Here is a 25,205-nt window from a genome sequence, read left to right on the forward strand (position 1 = left end):
TTATCCAGCATTACAAATGCTGCCGAACTCTCAGTTTCTAAAATGCATTCTTGCACAAATCATTTCTGCACACACAAATGGTTTTAAAAAAATACTCACCTGTACACTGTGATCGCACATTGTCTCCTTTTCCTGCATTGTTTACATTTCAATTGTTTTACTGTTAAATCACTGCTGCACTTTATCCTGATATTTTATCCTGTAATTTTATTAATCCTGTAATCTACTGCAATTTACTGTAATTTTAATTTTCAAGATGTATGCAAATGAAATTTCATTCTGTACGCACTCTGTGCATACAAAATGACAAATAAAATTGTCTAAGTCTAATTCTTGTTTGATAGCCTGTACTTGTATTATCAAGTCCTGAGAAGTGCTCTACACTACATTCAGTCTTTCACTCAAACATTCACACAGTGATGGTGGTGAGCTACACTCTAGCCACAGCTGCCCTGGGGTACACTAACAGAAAAGAGGCTACCATACAATTGGCGCCACCGGGCCTTTTGGCCCCCGACAGCAGGCAAAGCGGGTGAGGTGTCTTGCCCAAGGACACGACTCAAACGGTCGGAGCATGGATATGGTTCGAACTGGCAGCCCACCCTTTAGAGGACGAACTCCTACCTCCAGGGCGAGAGCGGCACAGTGACTTAATGCATGAATAATTTTAACAACTCACTTAAGCCACATGTTTAACATTAAAATTCAACTCCTATCTCTATGCCAGAGTATGTCTTACATATGACATACAAAAAATGTTACCAGTGCTCACCAACAACATCTCAACTATAATTAAAAAACTTTTAGAAACTGCATCTCAATGACACAAACACACAACGCAACCTGACAACTTAACAATTTTATATTTATTGATTAAAGGCTTAAAATGAACCTAGGAGCAAAACATCTACCTTATAGTTTCATCTAATTCATATAAAAACTACATGTAGCCAATAAATGCAGCTTGCTTTAATATTTCATCTTCATTAATCCAAAGAGACAAGCAATATCAGACACTAAATGATAGGCATGGTCAAATAAACAGGATATAAACTCATGGTTCATCATCATCCAGTCAGAGTCTCTTTAAACTAAAACTGCTGCAGCTTCGACCTCTGTGGATCATCAGGACACAGTTCAGCCTCTCTCGTCTACCAGTATCTTGGCAACCGCCCCCTGCAGAGAGAAGAGGGAGGAACAAGGGAGATCAGTGAATGTTTCCACCCTCTCTCCATCAGCTATCAGTCAGTGATGCACCACATCCAGGATAACGAGCTGCAGGGACTTCAGTCCTGTTCAGAGCAGATCTGGAGCAGCATGTTAACGCACTGAGCTCTGAGCTTACACACCTGGGCACAACTTTTGGCATCAAGTCTGTTTTTTCTGCAGGTTTCACTCAATTCCACAGTGGAAACCAGCTGCTGAGAGTCATGCATTACTGCACAAATACTCTAGTGATGGATTTACTGATGCTCCATTTAAACACACAAACTCTGGTTGTCGATGAATATGTCATCTGTTTCTGAAACATCAACTGACTAATAAAAATGGATGCTGTCCCTGAACACATCTGGATGAAACAAATGGCATAAGGACACATGTCCAGACGTGATGAGTGGGTTTCAGCAAAGGTTCTGCTGTGACACAAAAAGGACATGGCAGCAAATCAAGATGAAATGAAAAAAATTTTTTTGTGCCAACCTCACTTTTTTATTAATCTTTCATCATTTTAAGTAGAAGTAAAGGTGGGCTATATAAGTAAAGGAATGTAATGTGGCCCTGACAGTGTTGGGGCGGAGAGAGGGCACCTCTAAAACATGCAAATTTACATGTTTGGGGTAAATGTGTAGCTGACATTCTCGTCTTGAGCAGCAGACAAGCAAACTGCAGCACAAATAATTTTGCCAGAACTAAGAACGTCCCCTTGTTGTGTTGTATGAACAATGTGCAGGCGGAGAATATTATCAAATTAGTGACTGGGGCGAAAAATGGTAATGCTCAAAAAAATGTTAATCCAGAAATGCTTCCTATGTCAGGCAGACAAACAGCTCTATTTTTCACATAGGAAGCTCTGCCTGGAAGATGTGGTAAGCTCTGCCTTGCAGACGTGGGAGGCTCTGTCAGGCAGACATAGGAAGCTCTGTCTGGCACACATGGGAAGCTCTGTCTGGCAGATGTAGGAAGTTTTGTCTGGCAGACGCGGGTAGCACTGGCAGGACGAGGTTTGAGTGAAGATGATCCAGCGGGGAAGAGCTGACTGAGGATAGCTTTTATAAAGAGGTTTGCAGGTGGATTGAGTCCGGAATGATTAGAGCATGACAGGTGTAGGTGATTAGTGGAGAGCGCAGATGGGCTATATGGGAAGAGGAAGATGCTAGAAAAGTCCAGGGTGAAGCAGGTAAAAACTTAACTCTGACAGCATTTAATCAGGACCCTTGTCACCCTCCCCCCCCAACTGAAAAGCTGGATCTTTGCTTTGATATCAACTGGGTTCAGTTCAATACTGCTGACAGCAGCCGGACTCACTCCAGCCATCTACTTACACAGAATTAAGTTTGTAGTCTGGACTCTTTACAAGATTCTCCAGCTGCTGAACATGTGACTCCTTCAGGTTGTTGAAACTGAGGTTCAGTTCTGTCAGATGGGAGGGGTTGGACTTCAGAGCATTAACCAAAAAAGCACAGCTGATCTCTGACAAACTGCAGCGATCCAATCTGAATAAAAGAATAAAACATGTGAGCTAACAGAATACAGGTTAAAACAGTCAAAAAGAACCACTTAATGAGCTCTCATGAATATTAACGACAACATGTTGCTGCTTCAAATTAGACCTGCTGACTTCAGCTCTTAAGCTCTGTTGGCTCCACTAGCAACTCCATCAACACAAATTCAGGATTTGAAGCCAAATTATTCAAGTTTCACAGAAAACAAACAATTCAGGAGAAATTTGGAGGACTTGAGAACAAATGGAGATAAATGCAGATAAATTAACTATTTTAATTATTCCACAGCCATAAAAACAGAGAAGCACCATTCTGCAATCGCAGGGAACCACCATTTTTACAATCAATGTCAAAAGTTCACACCAGACATTTTGGACATTTCTTCTTCTTGACAAGAAGGGAAACCTAAACCACAGGGTCAGTGAATGAAATAACTAAACCTGATTAAAAACACATAGTTTACCGGCTCCCCTGAGGGGTAACCCTAAAATTGATAGCTGAGAAACCTAAACACTAAAGGTCAGTAGATTTAACATAACCTAATTAACTTTCTGTTGGGACCGACTTTTGGAGTTATGGACCGACTGCCCGTAATTCCGTTAGACTTCCGCTGTGTACTTCCAGCATTGATTGTAAAAACGATGGTGTCCTGTGACAGTGTGACTGGAGTAGGGTTATCTTATAAAAATATGATATCATGGATAATACTTAATGTAAAACTGACTTTAAGAGCAGGAAACACAGAACCAGAAACGTATATTGTGACATGTTGTGTTTGAGTGTTTTATTCAGTAAAATCTTTACAGACCTTTTAAAAGTGCTGAAGCTGTCAGGATCCCCAGGGATGTGATTTCTTATGCTAGTTCCCTGGGGACCCTGCAGTCTGTACATGCTATTCTTCAATTCTATTCATTCCCAGATCTTTTTGTGTTCGTGTCACCTATTTAGTGTTCTGTGCAGGATGGGGGTTAATTTGATATTCGGGCATCTGTTTGATCCAGTTACTATTTAGGCAGGTTATGTTAGAACCTTATTTTATGCTTTTGTTTATTCAGTTTCTGTTCTGTATTATTTATGCTATTAGTATACTGTTAAATTCGGTTGACTTATGGTCTTTATGATTTGTGTAGTTCTTATATCTGCCGGTGAAGATTCTCAGTCATCCAGGTCATGGTCATTTTAAAAAAAAGTAAAAAACAAAGCAACTGGACTTGTTTTCCGTAGTTGAAGACGTTTTGCTTCCTCTCCCAGAAGCTTTCTCAATTCAAAAAGTCTGGAGTAATGTGGAGTAACAAGCTTTATACCATTGCCAAACAAAGGCCTTGCAATGGCTTAGATAACATGCAAATTCAATTGAAACAGGTCCACCCCTTAGTAATGGGCGGTCGTTAAAGCCATTAAGCCAGCAGATTGGACCGAAACTGGTCCACTCCTCTGTAACGAGGAGTTACAGAGGATTAATCCTATAGCTGTGTTGTAAATTTTTGAGGATTAATTCCGGCCAATCATCACCTTAACTCTCACCCTCATTCGGGTGATCAAAACATTGTTCCTTTAAGCCAAGCCAATAACAACCCTAACGTCTCCTCGTCGTTAGGGTTGTTATTGGCTATCTGCACTCCACACAAATTACAATGATGGCGGGATTTTTTGGTAGCCAAAAGTTTTGAATTCGTATGACCCTTGCATGCACAAATGCAATGCACAATTTACTTATTCATGTAAGCAAATTATTACATATCACAATAAATTAAATGGGAGTGACAAGGTTAAAGATTAATAAGCCACATCATTTTATTTATTGCCATGAACATCAAGTTGTGTTTAAGGCACACTAAGAAGCAGCTGATCAGCTGACCTAAGGGAGCAGGATGATTTATAATGGTGAAGCATTTACCATGGGGCAAGGCCGTGAAGAGCTTTAAAAACAAATAGAAACATTTCAAAATGAATCCTTAGATGTACGTCAAGTCAATAAGGTGAAGCTAAAACAGCGGAGATGTGCTCATATTTCCATGTACCCCTAACCCAGATAACAGACTTGCTGCTGCATTTTGCACTCTCTGTAGCTGGGCAATATAGGAGTTGCTTACCCCCATATAAAGCGCATTAATCCAGCAGAGTAGTGACAAAGGGATGCATTACTGTCCCAAAGTCCTTACTGGAGAGAATTGGCTTTATTTTAACCAATAACTGATAGAAGCTGAACTTCACAACTCCCCTTACCTGAAATTGTCGTATTTAATGTCAACATCCACTTTAACCTCAAGGTTGGTGATAAAAGGTTTTGGTAAAATGAATATTAGTAAGGTAAATATTAGAATTCCACAAACAGAAGATAGGAACTTTGTTTATCATATGATATTCAGAAATATCAGCTTGACTGTTTTATAGTGATCCAGTAAAAACATTTGAAAAACATATCTTAGCAGAGAATAAAAATGGCAAAGTGAATAAAGATTTTTCATTTATTCCATCACCCTCTTTTTCATTGTTGTTTCTTCTTGTTTTTTAAAAAATCTATTTTACCACAGGCCAGTGAAACAAGGGAAAACATCTCTGTATGAAAATGAAAACCTCCATCGAGCAACATTGGAGCTGATGGACAGGGACACTAAAGCCTAACAATGCCCCCACCTTCAAGTCCAGATCAAACAAGCCTCTCTAGCATGGGCGTAACGGACAGAAGATGTAGTTGGGACATGCCCCCCCCCCCCACCCTCACTTTTCAAATCTTTGCCCCTTGTCCCCACGTCTTTTTTCAGACGGTACAACTGTTAATTAGTTATTTACATGTGGCTAAGTGTTTTTCCAAGCTGTCTTTAAACGCACCATAAGAAATCTCTCAGCTCCGTTAACGCTGAAGTGCTGCTGAGCAGTCCTTTACAGTGTATGTGTGCGCAGGATGTTCAGCAACCCAGACAGAGCCATCTAGAGGAAGAAAACTTTAAACTGTTTTTTTCTTTTTCAAATAAAACATGTAAGTTGAGTAATACTGCTGTTGCATGCAGATGATGTTAGCTAAAAGATGACTCGTTATTACATGCTAGTCTATTATGTTAAGCAGAGGTGGATAGAGTAGCCAAAAATTGTACTCAAGAAAGAGTAGCACTACTTAAACATATTTTTACTCAAGTAAAAGGTAGTCAGCCAAGAAATTACTCAAGTAAGAGTAAAAAAGTATTCAGTATAGATATGTATCCTTCAATATCGCTGCTGCACTTTTTTCGGAAACGTACTGCAAAACTGTTTACAATGCAACTGTCTATTGTTAAATCACTGCTGCACCTTACTGCATATTTGTTTACATTGCTTACATTGTCTTTACATTTCAATCTGCCTACTGCTCACTGCTGCACTTTATCCGAAAGTTAATTGAAAGTTATCCTGTATTTGACTGTGATTTACCACTGCATTTTTCTTATCCTGTACTGTAAATTCACTGCAAGGTATCCTGTAGAGTTACTGCAATCTTTCTGAGCTGTATGAAAAAACGAAATTTCGTTCTGTATGCACTCTGTGCTACAAAATGACAATAAAGAAAGTCTAAGTCTAAGTCTAAGTCTAAGTCTAGAAGGCTACTCCAGTACTGAGTAACGAATCAGAACTGATGATTTAATATTTTAAAATAATTTAATCGGTCAGACAAAAATATAAGGTTATATGCAAATTTTGGCATTTTTAAGACAAAAATACACAAAGAATAAGATAATTGCACATCAGGCAGAAGAAACTTTTCTAAATTATTTTTTTAACATGAAACTTGACAGCAATAATTCCAGCAGTAAAGTATATTAGAACAGTGCAAAGTACTTCCAGTGACAATATTTACTATTTACTCTATGTTCATTTGACCTCAGCAGATAGAAAATAACTTTAAAATAACAAAGCTTGTGATTGCTACAGTAGTTAGTTCATGGCGAATATACACACAGCCCTCTTCAATTCCTTTATAGAAATTGTGGCTTTCCCCATATTTAAAATAAATATTTATTGCCACAATAAAAAGAGAAGAAGTAGGGAGAGCAGACGCCAGAAGCAGTGGACAATGATGCTGGGTCTTAGCGGGTAAGGAGAAGTTATTTCTTGCTGAGTAAAAAATATCTATCTGCAAGGGGAAACCAAGAGGTTATCAGGACAGGGTTTTCAATGATATGTCATTCACTCTAAAATATTTTAACTGCAATTGTAGTGGCTAGCCCAGGTTGAAGACCGTGTATCAGAGCAGAGACCAGGCAGCAGCACTGGCTGTCAGTGAGAGCCTGCAGATAGTGATAGAGTAGGAGTTGGATCTTTGTTTGTTTATTTATTTGTATTTTAAGATAAGATAAGATAAGATAAGATAAGCTTTATTGATCTCACAGTGGAGAAATTCACTTGTCCCATCGGCTCAATAGTCAAAAGTCAGAAGAAGGTGTCAAAGTAGGTAAGTAGAATCAGTTAGATACAGTTATACAGCTATATACAATATACAATTCTGTACACTCCTATGTATAAATATGTTATTGCACATATGTTATTATACAGTTTATACAGGACTATTGCACAGGCTTATTGCACAGTTTATACAGTTTATACAGGATTATTGCACAGGCTTAATGCACGGATTGTAGCACCTTGTTTAAATAGCTTATTGCACATAAGTTATTACAGTTATTGTTGCAGCTATGGTGCGTGGTTGCAGTCGTTACTCTAATAGTTACACTTATAAAGCTATGATCAGGTAGCAGCAGGAATGAGTGACATTTATAACATAATAATATAACACCATAATAATAATAATAATAATAATAATAATAATAATAATAATAATAATAATAATAATAATAAACACAGCACATTATTGCACGTAGTTACTGCAAAACACTTGTTACAGTAATTGTAACTGTTATACAGTTATATGTATAGTCCAGAGATTAAATTTACATGAGTTGCATATTATTGTACATTAGTTATTGCATATTACTAATAACGGTTATGGTCACAGTTACAGTGCAGCATTGTATAATCTGGTTGCAGCAGGGATGAATGACCTACGGTAGCGCTCCTTTTTACAGACAGGGTGTTTTAGTCTGGCACTAAAGGAGCTGCTCAGCTCCTCTACAGTCTGGTGCAGGGGGTGGAAGGTGTTGTCCATGATGGATGTGAGCTTGGACAACACCCTCCTCTCAGCCACTTCCTCCACAGAGTCCAGAGTGCAGCCCAGGACAGAAGTGGCCTTCCTCACCAGCTTGTTCAGCCTCTTTCTGTCCCTTTCTGCGCTGCCAGGAGCCCAGCAGACGACAGCGTAGAGAAGGGCTGAGGCCACCACAGAGTCATAAAAAGTTTTTAGCAGAGGCCGGCTCACTCCAAAGGACCTCAGCCTTCTCAGGAGGTGGAGCCGGCTCTGGCCCTTCTTATACAGAGCGTTGGTGTTATGAGTCCAGTCCAGCTTATTGTTGACGTGAACACCCAGGTATTTGAAACTCTCCACAGTTTCTATGTCCTGCCCCTGGATGTTCACAGGTGAGTGAGGTGGGGGTCTTCTCCTGAAGTCGATCACCATCTCCTTGGTCTTACTGGTGTTTAAGCACAGATAGTTCTTCTCACACCAGTCCACAAAGTCCTCGATGACCGACCGGTACTCCACCTCGTTCCCCTCAGACACACAGCCCACAATGGCCGAGTCATCAGAGAACTTCTGAAGGTGGCAGCTGTCCGTGTTGTAGGTGAAGTCCGAGGTGTAGAGGGTGAAGAGAAACGGAGATAGAACGGTGCCCTGGGGGGCCCCGGTGCTGCAGAGTGCCACCTCTGACTGACAGCCGTGCAGCCGCACGTACTGAGGGCGGTTTGTGAGGTAGTCCATGGTCCAGTCAGCCAGATGTTTGTCCACCCCAGCGTCCTCCAGCTTCCCCCTCAGTAGCACCGGTCTGATGGTGTTGAAAGCGCTGGAGAAGTCAAAGAACATGACTCTCACAGCGCTCCCGGTGGTCTCCAGGTGGGTGAGCGCCCGCTGCAGCAGGTAGATGATGGCGTCCTCTACTCCGATGTTGGGCCGGTAGGCAAACTGCAGCGGGTCCAGGGTGGGGCTCACCATGGTGCGAAGGTGAGCTAGGATGAGGCGCTCCATGGTCTTCATCAGGTGGGAGGTCAGGGTGACTGGTCTGAAGTCGGCCGGTTCCTTGGCGTGCGGCGTTTTGGGAACCGGTACCACACAGGAGGTCTTCCACAGGGTGGGCACCACCCCCAGGCTGAGGCTCAGGTTGTAGATGTAGCTGAGGACCTCACAGAGCTCATCTGCACAGGTCCTCAGCAGCCTGGGGGGGATGCCGTCCGGTCCTGAGGCTTTCCTTTGTTTCAGCCTCGTCAGCTGTCCTCTCACCTGCATTGGTGTGACTGTAAGGGGGGAGGAAGGTAGGGCTGAAGGTGTGGATGGGTCTGGTGTTGGTGATGGTGACAGCAGGGGGGAGGGTAGGTCTCTGGATGGCTGGTCGTTGGAGTCGTGTGGAGAGTTTAGGGCAGGGAGGGGTCCGGTGTTAGGGGACTCGAAACGGGTGAAGAACCTGTTAAGTTCATCTGCAGACTTGGTGTCACCGTCTGCAGCCCTGCTGGTCTTCTGCCCAAAGCCAGACATGTTCTTCAGGCCTCTCCACACATCTCTGACGTTGTTCTGTGCCAGCTGTTCCTCCATCTTCTTCCCATAATCCTTTTTTGCCTCCCTGATCCTCCACTGGAGCTCCCGCTGGACTCTACGCTGCTCCTCTCTGTCCCCTGAGTGGAAAGCCCTCTTCTTCTGGTTCAGGAGGACTTTCAGCTCAGGGGTCACCCAGGGGTGGTTGTTGTCAAAGCACCGTAGCCGTCGTGTAGGCACAATGCTCTCCACACAGAAGTTCATGTAGTCGGTGATACATTCGGTCAGGCTGTTGATGTCATCACCATGAGAGCTCTGGAACATGCTCCAGTCTGTGGTTCTGAAACAATCTCTAAGTCTCTCAGTGGCGTCATCTGACCAGATTTTCACCGACTTCTTCTGTGCTAATGTCCTTCTCACCAGTGGAGTGTAATGGGGGAGCAGGGAGATAAGATTGTGATCCGAGCGACCGAGTGGGGGGAGGGGGGCGGAGGTGTAGGCGTCCTTAACGTTTGCATAGAAGAGGTCCAGCGTCTTGGTTCCCCTTGTGGAGCACGTGACGTACTGCGTGAGCGTGGGGAGGGTGGAGCGGAGGGGCGCGTGATTGAAATCCCCCGTTATCAGCAGGAGGCAGCGTGGATGATCTGTCTGCAGCTTGTTGACGACTCCGTGGATCTTTTCACACGCAACAGCTGCGTCAGCAGAGGGTGGAATGTAGACGGCGAGCGCGATAACATGGCTGAACTCACGCGGCAAATAAAAGGGTCTTAGGCTCGTCACTAATATCTCCACTTCCGGGCAGCATATCTGTTGCTTCTTATGTGCGTGCGCTGGATTGCACCAGCGTTCATTAACAAATATCGCCAGCCCTCCTCCTCTCTTTTTTCCGCTCTCCGCCAAGTTTCTGTCCGCGCGGATGAGCTTGAAGCCAGTTTGGTTGATCTCAGAATCTCGGACATTTTCACTCAACCAAGTCTCAGTGAAGCACATAATGCTAGCGTCTCTGTACCTTCCTTGGAAGCGGGTTAGCGCTGCCAGCTCGTCAGACTTGTTGGCGATTGATCTAACGTTCCCCGAGATCACCGATGGAAGGTAACTTTTCCTCCGCGGTGAGCGCTTTGTCCGGCCGCCTCTGCTTCCCCTCCGCCTCCTCCGTAGTTCTGCGGGTATCTCCGGTTTATCCGCTCTTCGATCCGCTTGTTGATGAGCAGAGCCGCAGCGCGTAGAGTCACGTATTCCCAGGAGCTCAGATCGAGTGTAAACAATGGGGTTCCCCGAGTCGCGGACAATGGAATCTCCCCTCACCGCATCGAAGAGTGACAAAAGTAGCAAAAAGCACAGCATAAGTGTCCCAAAAGTACGTCTCCTCGGTGCACATAATCCCGGGGAGCCAGCTACGGCAGTCACAAGCATAAAAAAACTTCGGAAAACACTATAAAGAAGAGAAAGTAGGAAAATAGAAGACAGAGCCGAGGTGACTGGCTGCTGTCTGCGCAGCGCCATCACATAATATCATAATATCATAATATCCTTTTCAGATATTATTTGGCTTCTGCACTATCCATCCATCGTCTTCCGCTTATCCGGGGTTGGGTCGCGGGGGCAGCAGCTTCAGTAGGGAGGCCCAGATGTCCCTCTCCTCAGCCACTTGGGCCAGCTCCTCTGGGGGAATCCCAAGGCGTTCCCAGGCCAGCCGAGAGACATAGTCCTCCAGCACCTCACCAGGGAGGCGTCTAGGAGGCATCCTGACCAGATGCCCGAGCCACCTCAACTGGCTACTCTCGACGTTGAGGAGCAGTGGCTCTACTCTGAGTCCTTCCCGGATGACTGAGCTCCTCATTCTATCTGTAAGGGAGAGCAGTCGCCAGTCTGTCGCAGGCAATGCGGACCAGACTCTCAAACCGCTCATACAGAGACCTAACAGCCCTTATTAAAGGGCCCGGTACTCCATACTCCCGGAGTACCCCCCACAGGATCCCTCGAGGGACACAGTCGAATGCCTTCTCCAGATCCACAAAGAACATGTAGACTGGTTGGGCAAACTTCCATGCCCCCTCCAGGATCCTGCTGAGGGTGTAGAGCCGATCCAGTGTTTCACAGCCAGGACGAAAACCACTGCTCTTCCTGAATCTGAGATTTGACTATCTGACGGATCCTCCTTTCCAGAAACCCTGAATAGACCTTACCAGTGAGGCTTAAGAGTGTGATTCCTCTGTAGTTGGAACACACCCTCTGGTCCCCCTTTTTAAATAGGGGTACCACCACCCCAGTCTGCCAATCCAGGGGGACTGCCCCCGATGTCCATGCAATGCTGCGTTAACCAACACAGCCCCACAACATCCAGAGCCTTAAGGTACTCAGGGCAAATCTCATCCATCCCCGGGGCCTTGCCACCGAGGTGCTTTTTAACAACCTCTGCGACCTCAGCACCAGAGATGGGACACCCCGACCCAGAGTCCTCAGGCTCTGTTTCCTGAATGGAAGATGTGTTGGTGGGATTAAGGAGGTCTTTGAAGTATTCCGCCCACCGACTTACGACGTCCCGAGTCGAGGCCACCAGCACACCACCCCCACTATAAACAGTGCACTTCTGCACTATTTGCATTCTTAAAGGAATCAGGAATACATCATGCCATTTTCCGTTATCTTGATTACTTTTGCATATCTGTTACATTTCACTAAAATGTGCATTTGCTTAATGTTGTGTCACTTTTGATGTTCATGGCAATAAACAAAATGATGTGGCTTATTACCCTGTAACCTTGTCACTCCCATTTCATTTAGTGTGATATGTAATAATTTGCTTACATGAATAAGTAAATTGTGCATTGCATTTGTGCATGCAAGGGTCAAACGAGTTCAAAACTTTTGGCTACCAAAAAATCCCGCCATCATTGTAATTTGTGTGGAGTGCAGATAGCAGATGTGAACTTAATGCTCACAGGCATTTGGTGCCTAAGGCTTTAAAAGTCTTGATATATGTGCCATACAATAACTGGTGCCATTTTGCTATTCCTCAGCTGACTTCCTGCCTGAACGATCCGCTCTGCTGCAGACTGACATTGAGTCGCCACGACAGGGGGCAAAAATAGAACATATTTAAAAAAAGTGGTGAAATCCAGCACATCAAGGACACTTCAGAAATGTGCTCTGACTGACTAAAGGTCCTACAATCAGCTGTGATGGTGCAGCACACCCACACCTTGGCGTTTCAACATTCAGCAGAACCCTGGGGTTAGAGAGGTTATGGATTCTTCCTGTGCTCCACACCACTACCTATCTTGGTTCAACATCATTAAATAACATTGCTGGGATTGAGAATGGGAATTGCCTGCATTATCCGCTTGAGATTCACTAGATTTGGGGAAATTCTGTATAATAGCTGGTGCCCTATACTAAAATTCAACTACGTGTTTCATGTTTTCTGATTAATATTGCATAAATAAGTGCAGGAACTTGGAGAAAGAAAGTAAGACTTTACCAAGAAGATCGTCAGTCTGGATCAGTATCATAACAGTCATATTTTTGCAGTTCAGTAGCAACATAACTTTCACATCAGAAATATCAGCACTAAACTAAAACACAGATTCTTACTTCAATATTTGTAATTTGCAGAGGGAAGTCTCTAGGAAACCACAGAGCTCCTTCACGCCAGCATCTCTCAGGTCTTCATTCCAGCCCAGGTCCAGTTCTGTCAGATGGGAGGGGTTGGACTTCAGAGCTGACACCAGGAAAACACAGCTGATCTCTGACAAGCTGCAGTTTCTCAATCTGAATAAAGAATGATGCATGCAAGCTGAAGCCAACATGGAGCAGCTTAAAACTGGAATATGAACAATTAAATACAATGTAGAAAATGTATTTCATTAAATGTAAAAGTCCCTGAAACATTATGACCTGATGTCTAATATTTGATCCAGTAAAGCTGATTTAAAGAGTTAAAACAAGCAGAACGAGAATATGTTATAATAACGAGTAAATATCAAGATAAAGTTGTATTTATTGGTCTCCTTTGTAACTTCCTTTTTTTACAGTTTTAAGATCCTTTGTGACAAACAGCACATATTTCAGTCAGAAATTGGGTGGTTCTGATAAGAATAAAATGGACTTTAATAACTAGACTGTCTGTGATGTCTAAAATAACAATAACTTGACTGTGAGTTTCTAGAGCAACCATGACCAATCTGCATCTAATTTGCTGAAAGCTTAGTTTTACTTAATGCTCATGAATGCAACCCTCACCCCCTTCCCGCCTATGTGGAGAGTTTCAGTATCAGAGGTGCCGGCAGATGACTTGTTTGCAATAAAAAGAGCTCTGGATCAAGGCGTGGTTATCAGGAAGAATTTTAAACAAACCGAACTTTTAGTCCAAAGTCATCCCTTAAACGATTTTAGATCACCATCATAACTGCTGCTGGTAACCTGAGAAAAGTATGATGAACTTTATCATCATTGCATTTATCAAAGATGAGGCTTTGGGTTATAGTGTGTTCCTTTGACATTGTTCAGGATTTACTTCAAAGCAGAGTTTTCTGGACCAGAACAGTGTGTGAATAGGCTGCTGTTCTCATCATTTCCTTCTGAACATTGATCTAATGTGCCTCTGCCCAGCTTGGATCTGTTGTTATATTATTGTCTTAGCTGCTGTGTATCTGCAGGTTCTGTTGGACCATTTCTTATGTTTGTTTATTACAACTTTTAATCTCATCTCTGTGCTACTGTCTTCTAGTCTGGGTCAAGCTTTTGTTAGAACCGTCTAAATATTGATAATTTAACAGAGATTGTGCTTATATTGTTTTATATTTATTTTCAACATAAAACTGCAGCCTGCATAAAGTGTTTTCTCTATAAGGAAACATGCTTAGAGTGCTGCTCGTTTAGTCCCTGATCACTGAGTTGATGTTCTGTTGTTTTGGTTCATATGTTCTCTATCATACAAGGTGAATAGTTTCTAGTGGGTTTCTGTGTGTTTGGTAGGTATTGTTTGGGTCTTGTCTCTCTTTGGTATGTACAGGGGTTGGACAATGAAACTGAAACACCTCTCATTTTAGTGTGGGAGGTTTCATGGCTAAATTGGACCAGCCTGGTGGGCAATCTTCATTAATTGCACATTGAACCAATAAGAGCAGAGTGTGAAGCTCCAATTAGCAGGGTAAGAGCACAGTTTTGCTCAAAATATTGCAATGCACACAACATTATGGGTGACATACCAGAGTTCAAAAGAGGACAAATTGTTGGTGCACGTCTTGCTGGCGCATTTGTGACCAAGACAGCAAGTGTTTGTGATGTATCAAGAGCCACGGTATCCAGGGTAATGTCAGCATACCACCAAGAAGGACGGACCACATCCAACAGGATTAACTGTGGACGCAAGAGGAAGCTGTCTGAAAGGGATGTTCAGGTACTAACCCGGATTGTATCCAAAAAAACATAAAACCACGGCTCCCCAAATCACGGCAGAATTAAATGTGCACCTCAACTCTCCTGTTTCCACCAAAACTGTCCGTTGGGAGCTACACAGGGTCAATATCCACGGCCGGGCTGCTATAGCCAAACCTTTGGTCACTCGTGCCAATGCCAAATGTCGGTTTCAATGGTGCAAGGAGCGCAAATCTTGGGCTGTGGACAATTTGAAACATGTATTGTTCTCTGATGAGTCCACCTTTACTGTTTTCCCCACATCCGGGAGAGTTACGGTGTGGAGAAGCCCCAGAGAAGCGTACCACCCAGACTGTTGCATGCCCAAAGTGAAGCATGGGGGTGGATCAGTGATGGTTTGGGCTACCATATCATGGCATTCCCTTGACCCCCATACTTGTGCTAAATGGGCCCGTCACTGCCAAGGACTACCAAACCATTCTGGAGGACCATGTGCATCCAATGGTTTAAACATTGTATCCTGAAGGAGATTCCGTGTTTCAGGATGACAATGCACCAATACACACAGCAAGACTGGTGAAAGATTGGTTTGATGAACATGAAAGTGAAGTTGAACATCTCCCATGGCCTGCACAGTTACCAGATCTAAATATTATTGAGCCACTTTGGGGTGTTTTGGAGGAGCGAGTCAGGAAACATTTTCCTCCACCAGCATCACGTCGTGACCTGGCCACTATCCTGCAAGAAGAATGGCTTAAAATCCCTCTGACCACTGTGCAGGACTTGTATATGTCATTCCCAAGACGAATTGATGCTGTATTGGCCGCAAAAGGAGGCCCTACACCATACTAATAAATTATTGTGGTCTAAAACCAGGTGTTTCAGTTTCATTGTCCAACCCCTGTATGTTCTTTGATTATTGGTCAAAGGGATTTATATTTGTCTTTTATCAGGGGTTATGGCTTGTTCTGTCCAGATCTAGGTCCAGAAGACAGAAAGCTGATGAGGTGTCCGGTGGGAACAGGCCAAAACAGGAAAATATCGGAAACCAGAACTTGATAAAGAACAGGCAAGGCAGGAGAGGAACGCTGGGCATTTACTCACAAAAAGGCTTCCACATAATCGGTTGCTGTCTAACTGTGAAGATTTGATATTTAAAGGCAGAAGAGGGGGTGAAGGGAAAGGACATGATTGCACTGCTCTGGGAGGTGGTCCACAGGGATATCAGATGTTCTTGACTGTAGGGTTCAGGAGAAAGTTGAGACGATATGCACACCTAGGCCAGGACATGATAGCCATGCCATAAATAAAGAAAGTAGAGACCTTTATTGTTTTTGTCCTGCTGTAAGAAGGAGGCTCAGAGACTGACTTTTTAAATCTGCATAGAGAGTTACACATTATTAAAGTGTGCAGAAACACCATCTCCGAACACTAAACACCTGTGAGCAGTAAGTTGCTACTAACACCATGCAAAATGTACAAAAGGCCCACTCTGGACTCTGGTTAGGAATATATCGACTTAAGCTTCCCAGAAACCGTAATACCACTCACATATCTTAAATGAAGTCGAGTATCATTGGAACAGTAGTTTAATATCAGCCATATGTCTGCAGTTTAGTATTAATACAGCTTCCACATCAGAAATATCAGCACTAAACTAAAACATGGAGTCTTACCTCAATATCTGTAGTTTACAGACGGGAGTCTGGAGAAAAACACAGAGCTCCTTCACTCCAGCATCCTTTAGGTTGTTCCTTCTCAAGTCCAGTTCGGTTAGATGGGAGGGGTTGGATTTTAGAGCCGAGACCAGAGAGGCACAGCTGACCTCCGACAAACTGCAGTACCTCAATCTGAATGAAGAATAATACATGTGAGCTGAAGCCAGGGAGCTGTAGGTTAAAACTGACATATGAGTAAATATGTAAAAATTTATTAAATTAATTTTACTGAATGCAAAAGTCACACGATGAACTGATGTCTAATATTGTATCTAGTCAAACTGATTTGAAGAGTTAAAAACAGAAAAACTAAAATAAGTTATTATTATAACATATTATATATTAATAGAATATTTATTTATTTATTTATTTATTATACAAATAAACATGTGTTTAAATATTACTGAAGAAATTATCCTGCTGCTTCTCAGGCAGCTTAGCGCTACCTGAGAGCAGTATAGCGCTGGACTCATTAGGTAGCGCTTTATTAAAATTATTGTACAGATATTATTTTTAATAAAAAGTTCAACAAATATATGTTTAAAAAATGTTTCAGTTATATTGTCCTTTATTATTATTTTGTCTATGTATTTATTTACAGGTTCTGATCAGACCCAACTCACCAAGAAAATTCTCTAACATGAACTAAAAGAGTTTGAAATAAAAATAGATTTAAAATAAAGAAGCTGAAATGGCAAGAACGATGGGATAGAGAAGTCAAGGCTGGATATTATATATAAAAAAGAAGTGAATGTTATATCAAGATTGAGATTTGGACATACAGGATTAAATAGCATGTTTAAAATAATTCATAAACATACTTTGGGATATTGCAATTATTTCAGAAAAATGGAAACAGTATCATAATAAATATTCACATTAAATAGAAGTGTTAGTCAGAAGTCGCCATTACAACAAGAATAATATAAGGAAAAGGGAATTACTTCAAACATCAGATCAGGGGAAAGATGCAAGTGGCAAGGTCAGAATTGATCTTGCCACTTGCATCAAGAACAACCCAGGATTTAGAATAACCTCCCTCCGCTGCTATGCGTAAACCTGGGCATGAATAGATTTGCAATTAGCACAGGAAAAAAGAACAACGGCCATAAAACACCAAAGTGCATTGTTTACGTACCCCTGAAATGACAACAGTTTTCTTTTTAAGACAAAAAAGATTCACCCACCCAAAGTTGCTTTGTCCATGATCCCTTAAAGGCATACTATGCAACATTTTTAAGTTAATTAATGTGTTCCATACCGTTTTGGATGATTAAATGAGTCATTTCAGGTCGAACAAAGGTTTTCTCGGCCACCCTGGTGGTCTGTAGGGGAAATACCGTACTTGCAATTGCAGGAGCCCTCGGCCCGCACCCACAGGCTCAGAAGTCTGGTGCATCGCGAGAGTCGGTCTTGCTTTACGGCGAGAACTGCTACACGCCCCCAGTGAAAGGCATGCTCGTTTCTAGCGCAGTGGCGATATTTGTGCAGTTATCATGGCGGAACCAGTGAGAAAACAGTGAAAGCCCATGTCGGAGCAGGAAAGAAAGAGGAAAAGGGCTCTGGACAGAGAGAGGAGTCGTACACGGGTGAACATCGGGCAAGCTTTTTCCGAATGGCAAGAGCCAGAGCCATAGAGAGAAAGAGTTGCGACACTCCCATTGGACTCCGTTGTACGCTTTTTGCCGCCAATAACAGCTAAAAAAGTAGTTGGGTATATGTTTATATATATATTTACCATTAAATAACGCAATCGCTGCTGTCTGTCCCATAGAAGAACAAGAAAGCCAGCGTATGTTTTGGAACTATAGCGGTTTACACGAACCACGTGACTGCCCTGACGGTGACATCAAAGAGTGTCGCAACTCTTTCTCTCTATGTCTCTGGCAAGAGCTAAAAGAAAAAGAAGGCTGCAAGGCTGACGTGGACCTCGCGTTTCTGCTGATGCGATTGTAAGTAACATTGGAATTATTTCTCTCTCTGTGTGCATGTTCATACTTTCACTGTGTTAGTCATTGTTTGTACTGCCGTTTTTTCGACTTTTCGTTGCGTTTGCCTGTCTGCTAAGCTCAAAACAACCGCGCCTGGCTTGACGGAGAAACCAGGAGAACAGCTGAGCATCTTTACGACAGTGCACTTTTATTTTTGCCCTCTGGGGGGAGCCTCCCTGTAAATTAACCCTGGTCTCATAGTATACCAAGACTTAACAAGGGAGGGGGGCTTTGATGGCATAGGATATGATTTTAGGAGGCTCTAATGGAATGTGACTTTTTGTTTGTTTATTGTTTTATACCACCTTCTCATGATTACTGTAAAAATATGATCTACACTGGTCTTCATCTTGCTCTAAAATGTATTTGTTTGGCACTCAAATGAGATGAACAGAGACAGGTATGACAACCTGAAGGATGTCCAAGCAGGGGGCTTCGGCTACATTAGAAGTTATTTGCTAGTTAGCATGAGGGAGAAGAGGGAAGAGATGCATTGTTGGAAGATTTGAGACTATTGTTGCAAATGTTGTTGAGCAGGAGGTTAGGAGGGCTCCCTTGGAAAATAACATCACCTCGTTTTGCGTCTGTCATCTCTCGCTGGAAGAAGCTGCTAACAAACACGATCAGAGCGTAACTAGCCTCGGTTGATCAACTGCAAGAAGAAGGACATTTCTTGTCGAAAAAATGTGGTGAATTATAGGGACGCTCCAGACTGAACAATATTCAAATTCTGGGGATTGTAAAGGATGTAGAGGGCCTACATCCTACAGAATTTGTGGCCGGCCTTTCTCAGAATCTGCTTCAACTGGATGTCAAGCCTACTCTCGATTACGTTTATTGTACTTTGCAACTTCTGGACAGATATTTCGTTGGGATTAAATATTAATTAATTATGATTTTCTATTTGGATTTTTATGTTTATAATTAAAACATAACTGCACAACAATAGTGTTTTACTTTGTTCAGTAAACTGGCTGCTATCTCTTGATTTGAACATTTTTGTTTTACACAGAGAAGGATAATTTGCGTACTTTGTAGCTTCTCAGGAAGTGTTGTTTGGTACATCCAACTTGAACGTTTTTGTTTTTATCTGTTTATGTCTTATTAACAATTGCACAGTAGTTTGTCTTTCTCTTCTGGTGTATAGCTTAACTTTAAATTTGTCAATTTATGTGTATTGTTATGCCATTACATGACGTGACAAAACAGCATTAATTCGGGACGTAACGGACAGCATTACCCATGATGCAATGTGGTCAAAATGGCCACCAACTCCCATCATGCAACGCAGCCCAAAATGGCTGCCGCCCTAACAACGGAGCGGAGAGATAACGTTGCTAGGCAAAAGCTGATAAAACTTGGCCACGCAGGACAATCTTCCTTCTTCCCTGGCTCCCTGCCAACCCGAGAAGACACACAGCTGTTTCACTCCGTTGGGGCAATCCCACGCCACTCGAGTTTCTCGCTGGACCGAGATTTTTCGACACAAACTTATTCCCTGCGGACGCAGGAGGTCGACTCAAAAGGTACCCTTTTTAATTCCCTCTGATCAAAATACTGGAAGCCGCCTTATCTCCCAGTGATCGAAAGAGGACTACGCTTCTGCTGGGCCGAGCAAAGCGACTGTTGAACCCGGAGGAAGAAACGAAGGAGCTCTTCCCCGTCCCGCTGCAGCCTGCGGACAACTGCGTTCGTCAAGACGCGTCCAGAAAGCCACCTTACTCGGAGCGCTCCGGACCAGCCCGAGGCACCTCAAAGTAACGGGTTCTCCCCTTTTATTTCTGTCTCACCAACAGGGTGTTTAGAAGTGCCTGGGCAGACGTTAGAACTTTGTAGGCGCAGATTAATGCTTTTATTCCACGACGAAGTTGGAATTATTTTGCTGAATGTTTTTCTTTGTTTGTGCATGCATTTTACAACTGATTTTGCTGTGTTGATTTGTGATTCATCAATAACCCCGCCGTGGGTCCCTGCTTCAGTTCTTTTCATCTTCTTCCCTGCTTTCCCCCTCTCTCTTTTCGCTTCTTCTTATCAGTTTAATCTCTTTGTCCGAGCCCAATTCGCGGGTTTTGTTTAAACTCCCAGTTAGCCGCGCCCTCTCGAAGCGAGTCATTATCCCATCAGCGTAAACGTGGTTACGTCATTAGGACCTCCCCTCACGCCTCACGTAAATTGGTAGACCATACGTCATCGTAGCAGCCATCTTGGGAGGGTGACGTGTATCTGAACTGTAGGGAGCTTAGCTGAACTAGCTTTCGTAAGACATCAAAGCGTCCAGTGAGATTCCCGAAGCTGTTCTGTCTGTCAATGCTGATACGTCAAATGCCGGTGTTTTGAGGGCGGTGTTAAACAACTGTGAGTTAAGTTAAGATCTGCTAACCGCTCATTTTAATCCATTGTTTATTTTGTTTTGTTCTTTTATTTCCACATATATATTTTGCATGTTTAGTTCTAGTAGTGAGTAAGAATTCCAAAGTTGTTGAATCAGAGAATTACTGTAACAGGGAATTGCTTTTGGTTCAATAAAACCAACGACTGCGGAATAGACTTTGTTTTGTGTTCAATCTAATTCACAGTTACCTGGCTATTCAGAATTCAGAGCTAACCTCCTTTGGAGTTAACATCTGATATTAATACAGAGACATATCATTGGATGGTGATAAGGAATAAGGATTTAAACTCTAACTGCAGTTACACTGGGGTTCTCACAGCTGCCGGATAAACCTCGTCGGTTAAAAGTCCGACCAGATCATTTATTCCAGCATAAATGAGTTCATAATAGCAAATTAACTAATGCATTAGTGGTATAAATTCTTACAAGCTTATAGCTAACATCACCACCATTTGAACTATATTGTGTTATAGCGGAATTTTGAGTTGAATGATTTATTATTTAAATTATAATACCAAATTATAATTAATAATAATAATAAGCATATTCAACCAGCTTCTGGCATAACAGTATTATACATTAATTCTGAGATGGTTTCTTCCAAAAAAAGTATTATGATTACATACTCTTGATTCTTGAAAATAATTTCCACTCAAGTACTTTCTGAACAAACAAACATCTCCCAAAACAAAAAAGTGTAGAACACATTTAGTGCATTAAAGATCCATTTCCTCCTTTACTTGCTCAAAGACTTCTTTCTCCAGAGAAAATACATCAACCATAGCTCTGCAGTGAGAGCGCTCACTAGCTCACGTACTGCACGTACTGCACATACAAATCTGACAAAGGTGAGATTTCTCAAAGTGGATTAGATTTAAAACCAAAACAGTTTAACAATTTTTAGCATGAATTTTATTTAAAGTTATTTTTGACTTTGAACTTGTTTATCACCTTATTTAGGTAACTTAGTCACATCATAAATTTCTTACCATCTTTGAGCAAAACGCAGCACACGCACCAAATGTGATCTCATTAGTTTCGCAATAGTTTCTAACAATACTTACTTTTCAGTTTTATTACTTCAAACTGTACTTTTAAGACACATCTTAACATGTCTGGTAATATTTTCACATATATGCATAACTCAACTCAAAATATTGATAGAAGAAAGTTTGAAAAAGAAAGAAACCTTTTCTGGATAAAACAGTGAAGTAGACAATGAACTTCACCATGAAGATCTATAGTGTGGATCAGTATTATATCATCCATAAGTCTGCCGTTTAGTATGGGGCCAAAATAGTAGCTTTAACATTTGCAAATATATGTGTGGAGAGTTGTGTGTCTGTATCTCGATTTGTGCATGTGCAGTGGGATTTGAAAATGTGTAAATAAATCTGTAAATGTGTGAGGAGATTTGTGTTTCTGTACAACAATCTGCAAATGTGTAAAACTACTTGTGTGTAATCCGTTTTGCAAATGTGTAAAAAATCCACAAATCTGTATTCAGATCTGCAAATGTGTACAGAGATTTGCAAATGTGTAAAAAATCCACAAATCTGTATTCAGATCTGCAAATGTGTACTGAGATTCGCAAATGTGTAGATCAATCTGTAAGCACACACAGAGACACTTGTGTCTGAAGTATTTTCGCCTCAAGACCCAGAAATACAGACAAATCATTGGTTACAAGTCAAGCGGTTTTTCGGGTGGCTCTCTTTACACACGTGATTTTTGCTACTCTTCTGCCGCGTGAGATGCACAAATGCGTGGAAGGATTTGTATCTGTATCTTTTCGATTTGTGACCCCTTGCGCAGGCTCACAGGCTCACGTGACTTTCAAGGATTGAACCAAAGCCTTTTGCTACCAGACGGCTGACAAGGCAACTTGTTATAACTATATAACTTTCTCCCTTTAACGACAAAAGTTTATCTTGCTAAAACGACATAATTTCCTTCTCATAACAACGCAACATAACCTGGCATCAGCTCGCGGGATATTTGAGTGTCATGGAGAAGAGGAGAGACGGACGGACGCCTTTTATTTCTTTTTAAGGAGTCGTCATTTGTCGGAGGAATGTGTTTCTGCACTGAGGAGTGACAAGGTAAGTCATGCATATACAGCAAGTCCTCTACTTGAAATTTTATCAATTCGGCAGTTATTTATATTTAACAACTATGCTTTGGAAACACTTGCATCACTGTAGTGCAGTCTCTGGCTCTGTTTACACGGTGAAAACAGGTTTGCGTTGCCTTTGTACTTGTCTCTACCCGATCCGTACCGGTAGCACGATCCGTACCATCAGCTCATTTGCGCAAGCGCAAACAGAATAACTTCCGGATCGCAAAAAAAAAAAATTTTACAAATAAAATAAAAAATAAAAATAAAAATATAAAATATAAAAATATAATAACAATAATTACAGTACTGAAAATACTTATTTCTATACTTAAATCATTAAAAATGCTAAACTATATCGTAAATAAAATATTAAAGACTTTTCTGAAAGATATTGATACGTTTTACATTCTCTCCATTGTATTGCTTGAAATCATCATCGGATATGCTTCAGCATCCTCCAGTCAGGGAAGTTATCATTGCATAACGTTTAACTGTATTGTCTGAATGCACTCTGTTAGTTTTATTGCTTGTTCAAACAGGACTGGAAAAAAATACTTAATCCTTAATTATACGGTGAATTTCGTTATACAAATAATCTTGTTCTAAACATTTATTTTATTAGAAAGTTGAAATTATCGATTGAGAAATCAGCGCCCTCTGGTGTACACATCATAAACTAGAGGAGACCTCGTGATTATAGTGGCTGCATTGTTTTTTTGTTTTGTTTTTTACAAAAACGAACAGGGAATAGAATATAGAACACACACAAAGCGAAGGCATACCTTATTAAAATACATTTATTAAGCACAAAATACATACATATGCAAATCAAATAAATTATTAAAAAAAACTTCAAACTTCAAAAAAATTCAAAATCAAACATGTTTCTGTACTCCTATATGTGTTTATAGCTGGTGGTTTATGTACTTTAAGAAATGGTTTATATATTTTTATTTCCCTAACCACAACTGGGAAACATTTTTGCTATAAAAAAAAATGTATTTTTTATGTATTTTTGTTGCTTATTTTTTAGAATATGTATTATTGCCGCAAATACAAAGATATACAAAAAGAAACCCCTGCCTCGAAAAAATAAAAAAGAATAAAAAAGTAGGAAAAACTAAATATTTCCCACCGGAAGTTGTTCTGTTCGCGCACGCGCAAATGAGCTGATGGTACGGATTGTGCTACCAGTACGGATCGGGTAGTGACAGTACTCTCCATTTACACACTACAAGGTTTAACTGTTGCTTAGGGGGACTTTCAGCTATAGCTGTGGGTTTATTTACAACAGTTCGCAGCAGAAACAGTCCTCCGCCAGCCGCTGTTTTCTTCTTCTGGGCAATTTGACGCGGAGCTTCAGAAATCATAGCGCTACTAGTGGTGCAGCATGGGAATTACACAGTTTAAGTACTCTGTAAACAGGGCCTGTGACTGCAAATGTACCTATGCCTTTATGTATTTTAATTAAATATGGTTAAAATAAATTTTAATTTGACACTTGTAAGGTTAATTAAAAGTATGTGTATTCTACACAATGAAAGTGAGGCTAGATAAAGTTACATTTATCCATATTTTATTGTGTCAAAACAAAGATATGAATACAGAGCTTTCTAATGGGACAATTCACAAGCCAGTGAAGGACAACTTTTTATATGAACTTCATTAATAAACCCAGTCAACTACTGACATGCTTTAAAAAGGGTAAAAGCAAAAACTGATAATTGAATGAAATTCAAAAGTTAATATCAGAATTTATCAATAAAAGCACCTGGCAGCAAAGCACCATTGTTCTCAGTTTATTTGTTGTTCCATTTGTTTTTTTTCTGATGTCTTTAAACTTACTCAGAAAAGAAAACAAATCTTAATCAACAACATTGTTCCATTACAGTCTACGTTTAAGCAATTTTAACATTGATCCAGTCCAACCTTAAATCACAATTTTAAACAGCAGCTATTCTCCTTCTGATGGGAATTCTGTAAAAGTACTTTTTAAAATTCCCATAAACAAAAACATTAAGATAGGAGGACCAGGATTAAGATACCTACATTAAAAATACAGCCAGAAAATTAATGTTCTCTTTTACATCTTAGAATGCCGGTGCATTGGATCTGACACTCAAAATTTAAATACTTAAAAACTTTGAATTTGTAATATTTAGCTTCTCACATTTAGCATAAGTAACGTGCTCAATTTTTTAGAAAGAATAAATTATGTTATTTTTACCTTTTTGTTTAAAATAAAAAACTTGAAAAAACCATAACAAATTGTC

At 41.3% G+C, this 25,205-nt stretch overlaps 1 protein-coding gene across 1 annotated transcript in view; it reads right to left on the minus strand.

Moving 5' to 3' along the window:
• Positions 1-917: 917 nt before the first annotated feature.
• LOC105922897 (NACHT, LRR and PYD domains-containing protein 12-like) overlaps positions 918-25,205 on the minus strand; it is a 44,786-nt gene continuing 20,498 nt past the window's right edge. The window contains exons 6-9 of the mRNA XM_036125540.1: positions 16,389-16,562; positions 12,928-13,104; positions 2,544-2,714; positions 918-1,176 (exon numbers count right to left, since the gene is read on the minus strand). Coding sequence (XP_035981433.1) covers positions 1,152-1,176; positions 2,544-2,714; positions 12,928-13,104; positions 16,389-16,562 — 547 coding nt within the window. The 3' untranslated portion in view covers positions 918-1,151. The remainder of the gene's footprint in view (positions 1,177-2,543; positions 2,715-12,927; positions 13,105-16,388; positions 16,563-25,205) is intronic.

The sequence above is a fragment of the Fundulus heteroclitus genome, chromosome 21 (genome assembly GCF_011125445.2).
Source record: "Fundulus heteroclitus isolate FHET01 chromosome 21, MU-UCD_Fhet_4.1, whole genome shotgun sequence".
NCBI lineage: Eukaryota > Metazoa > Chordata > Actinopteri > Cyprinodontiformes > Fundulidae > Fundulus > Fundulus heteroclitus.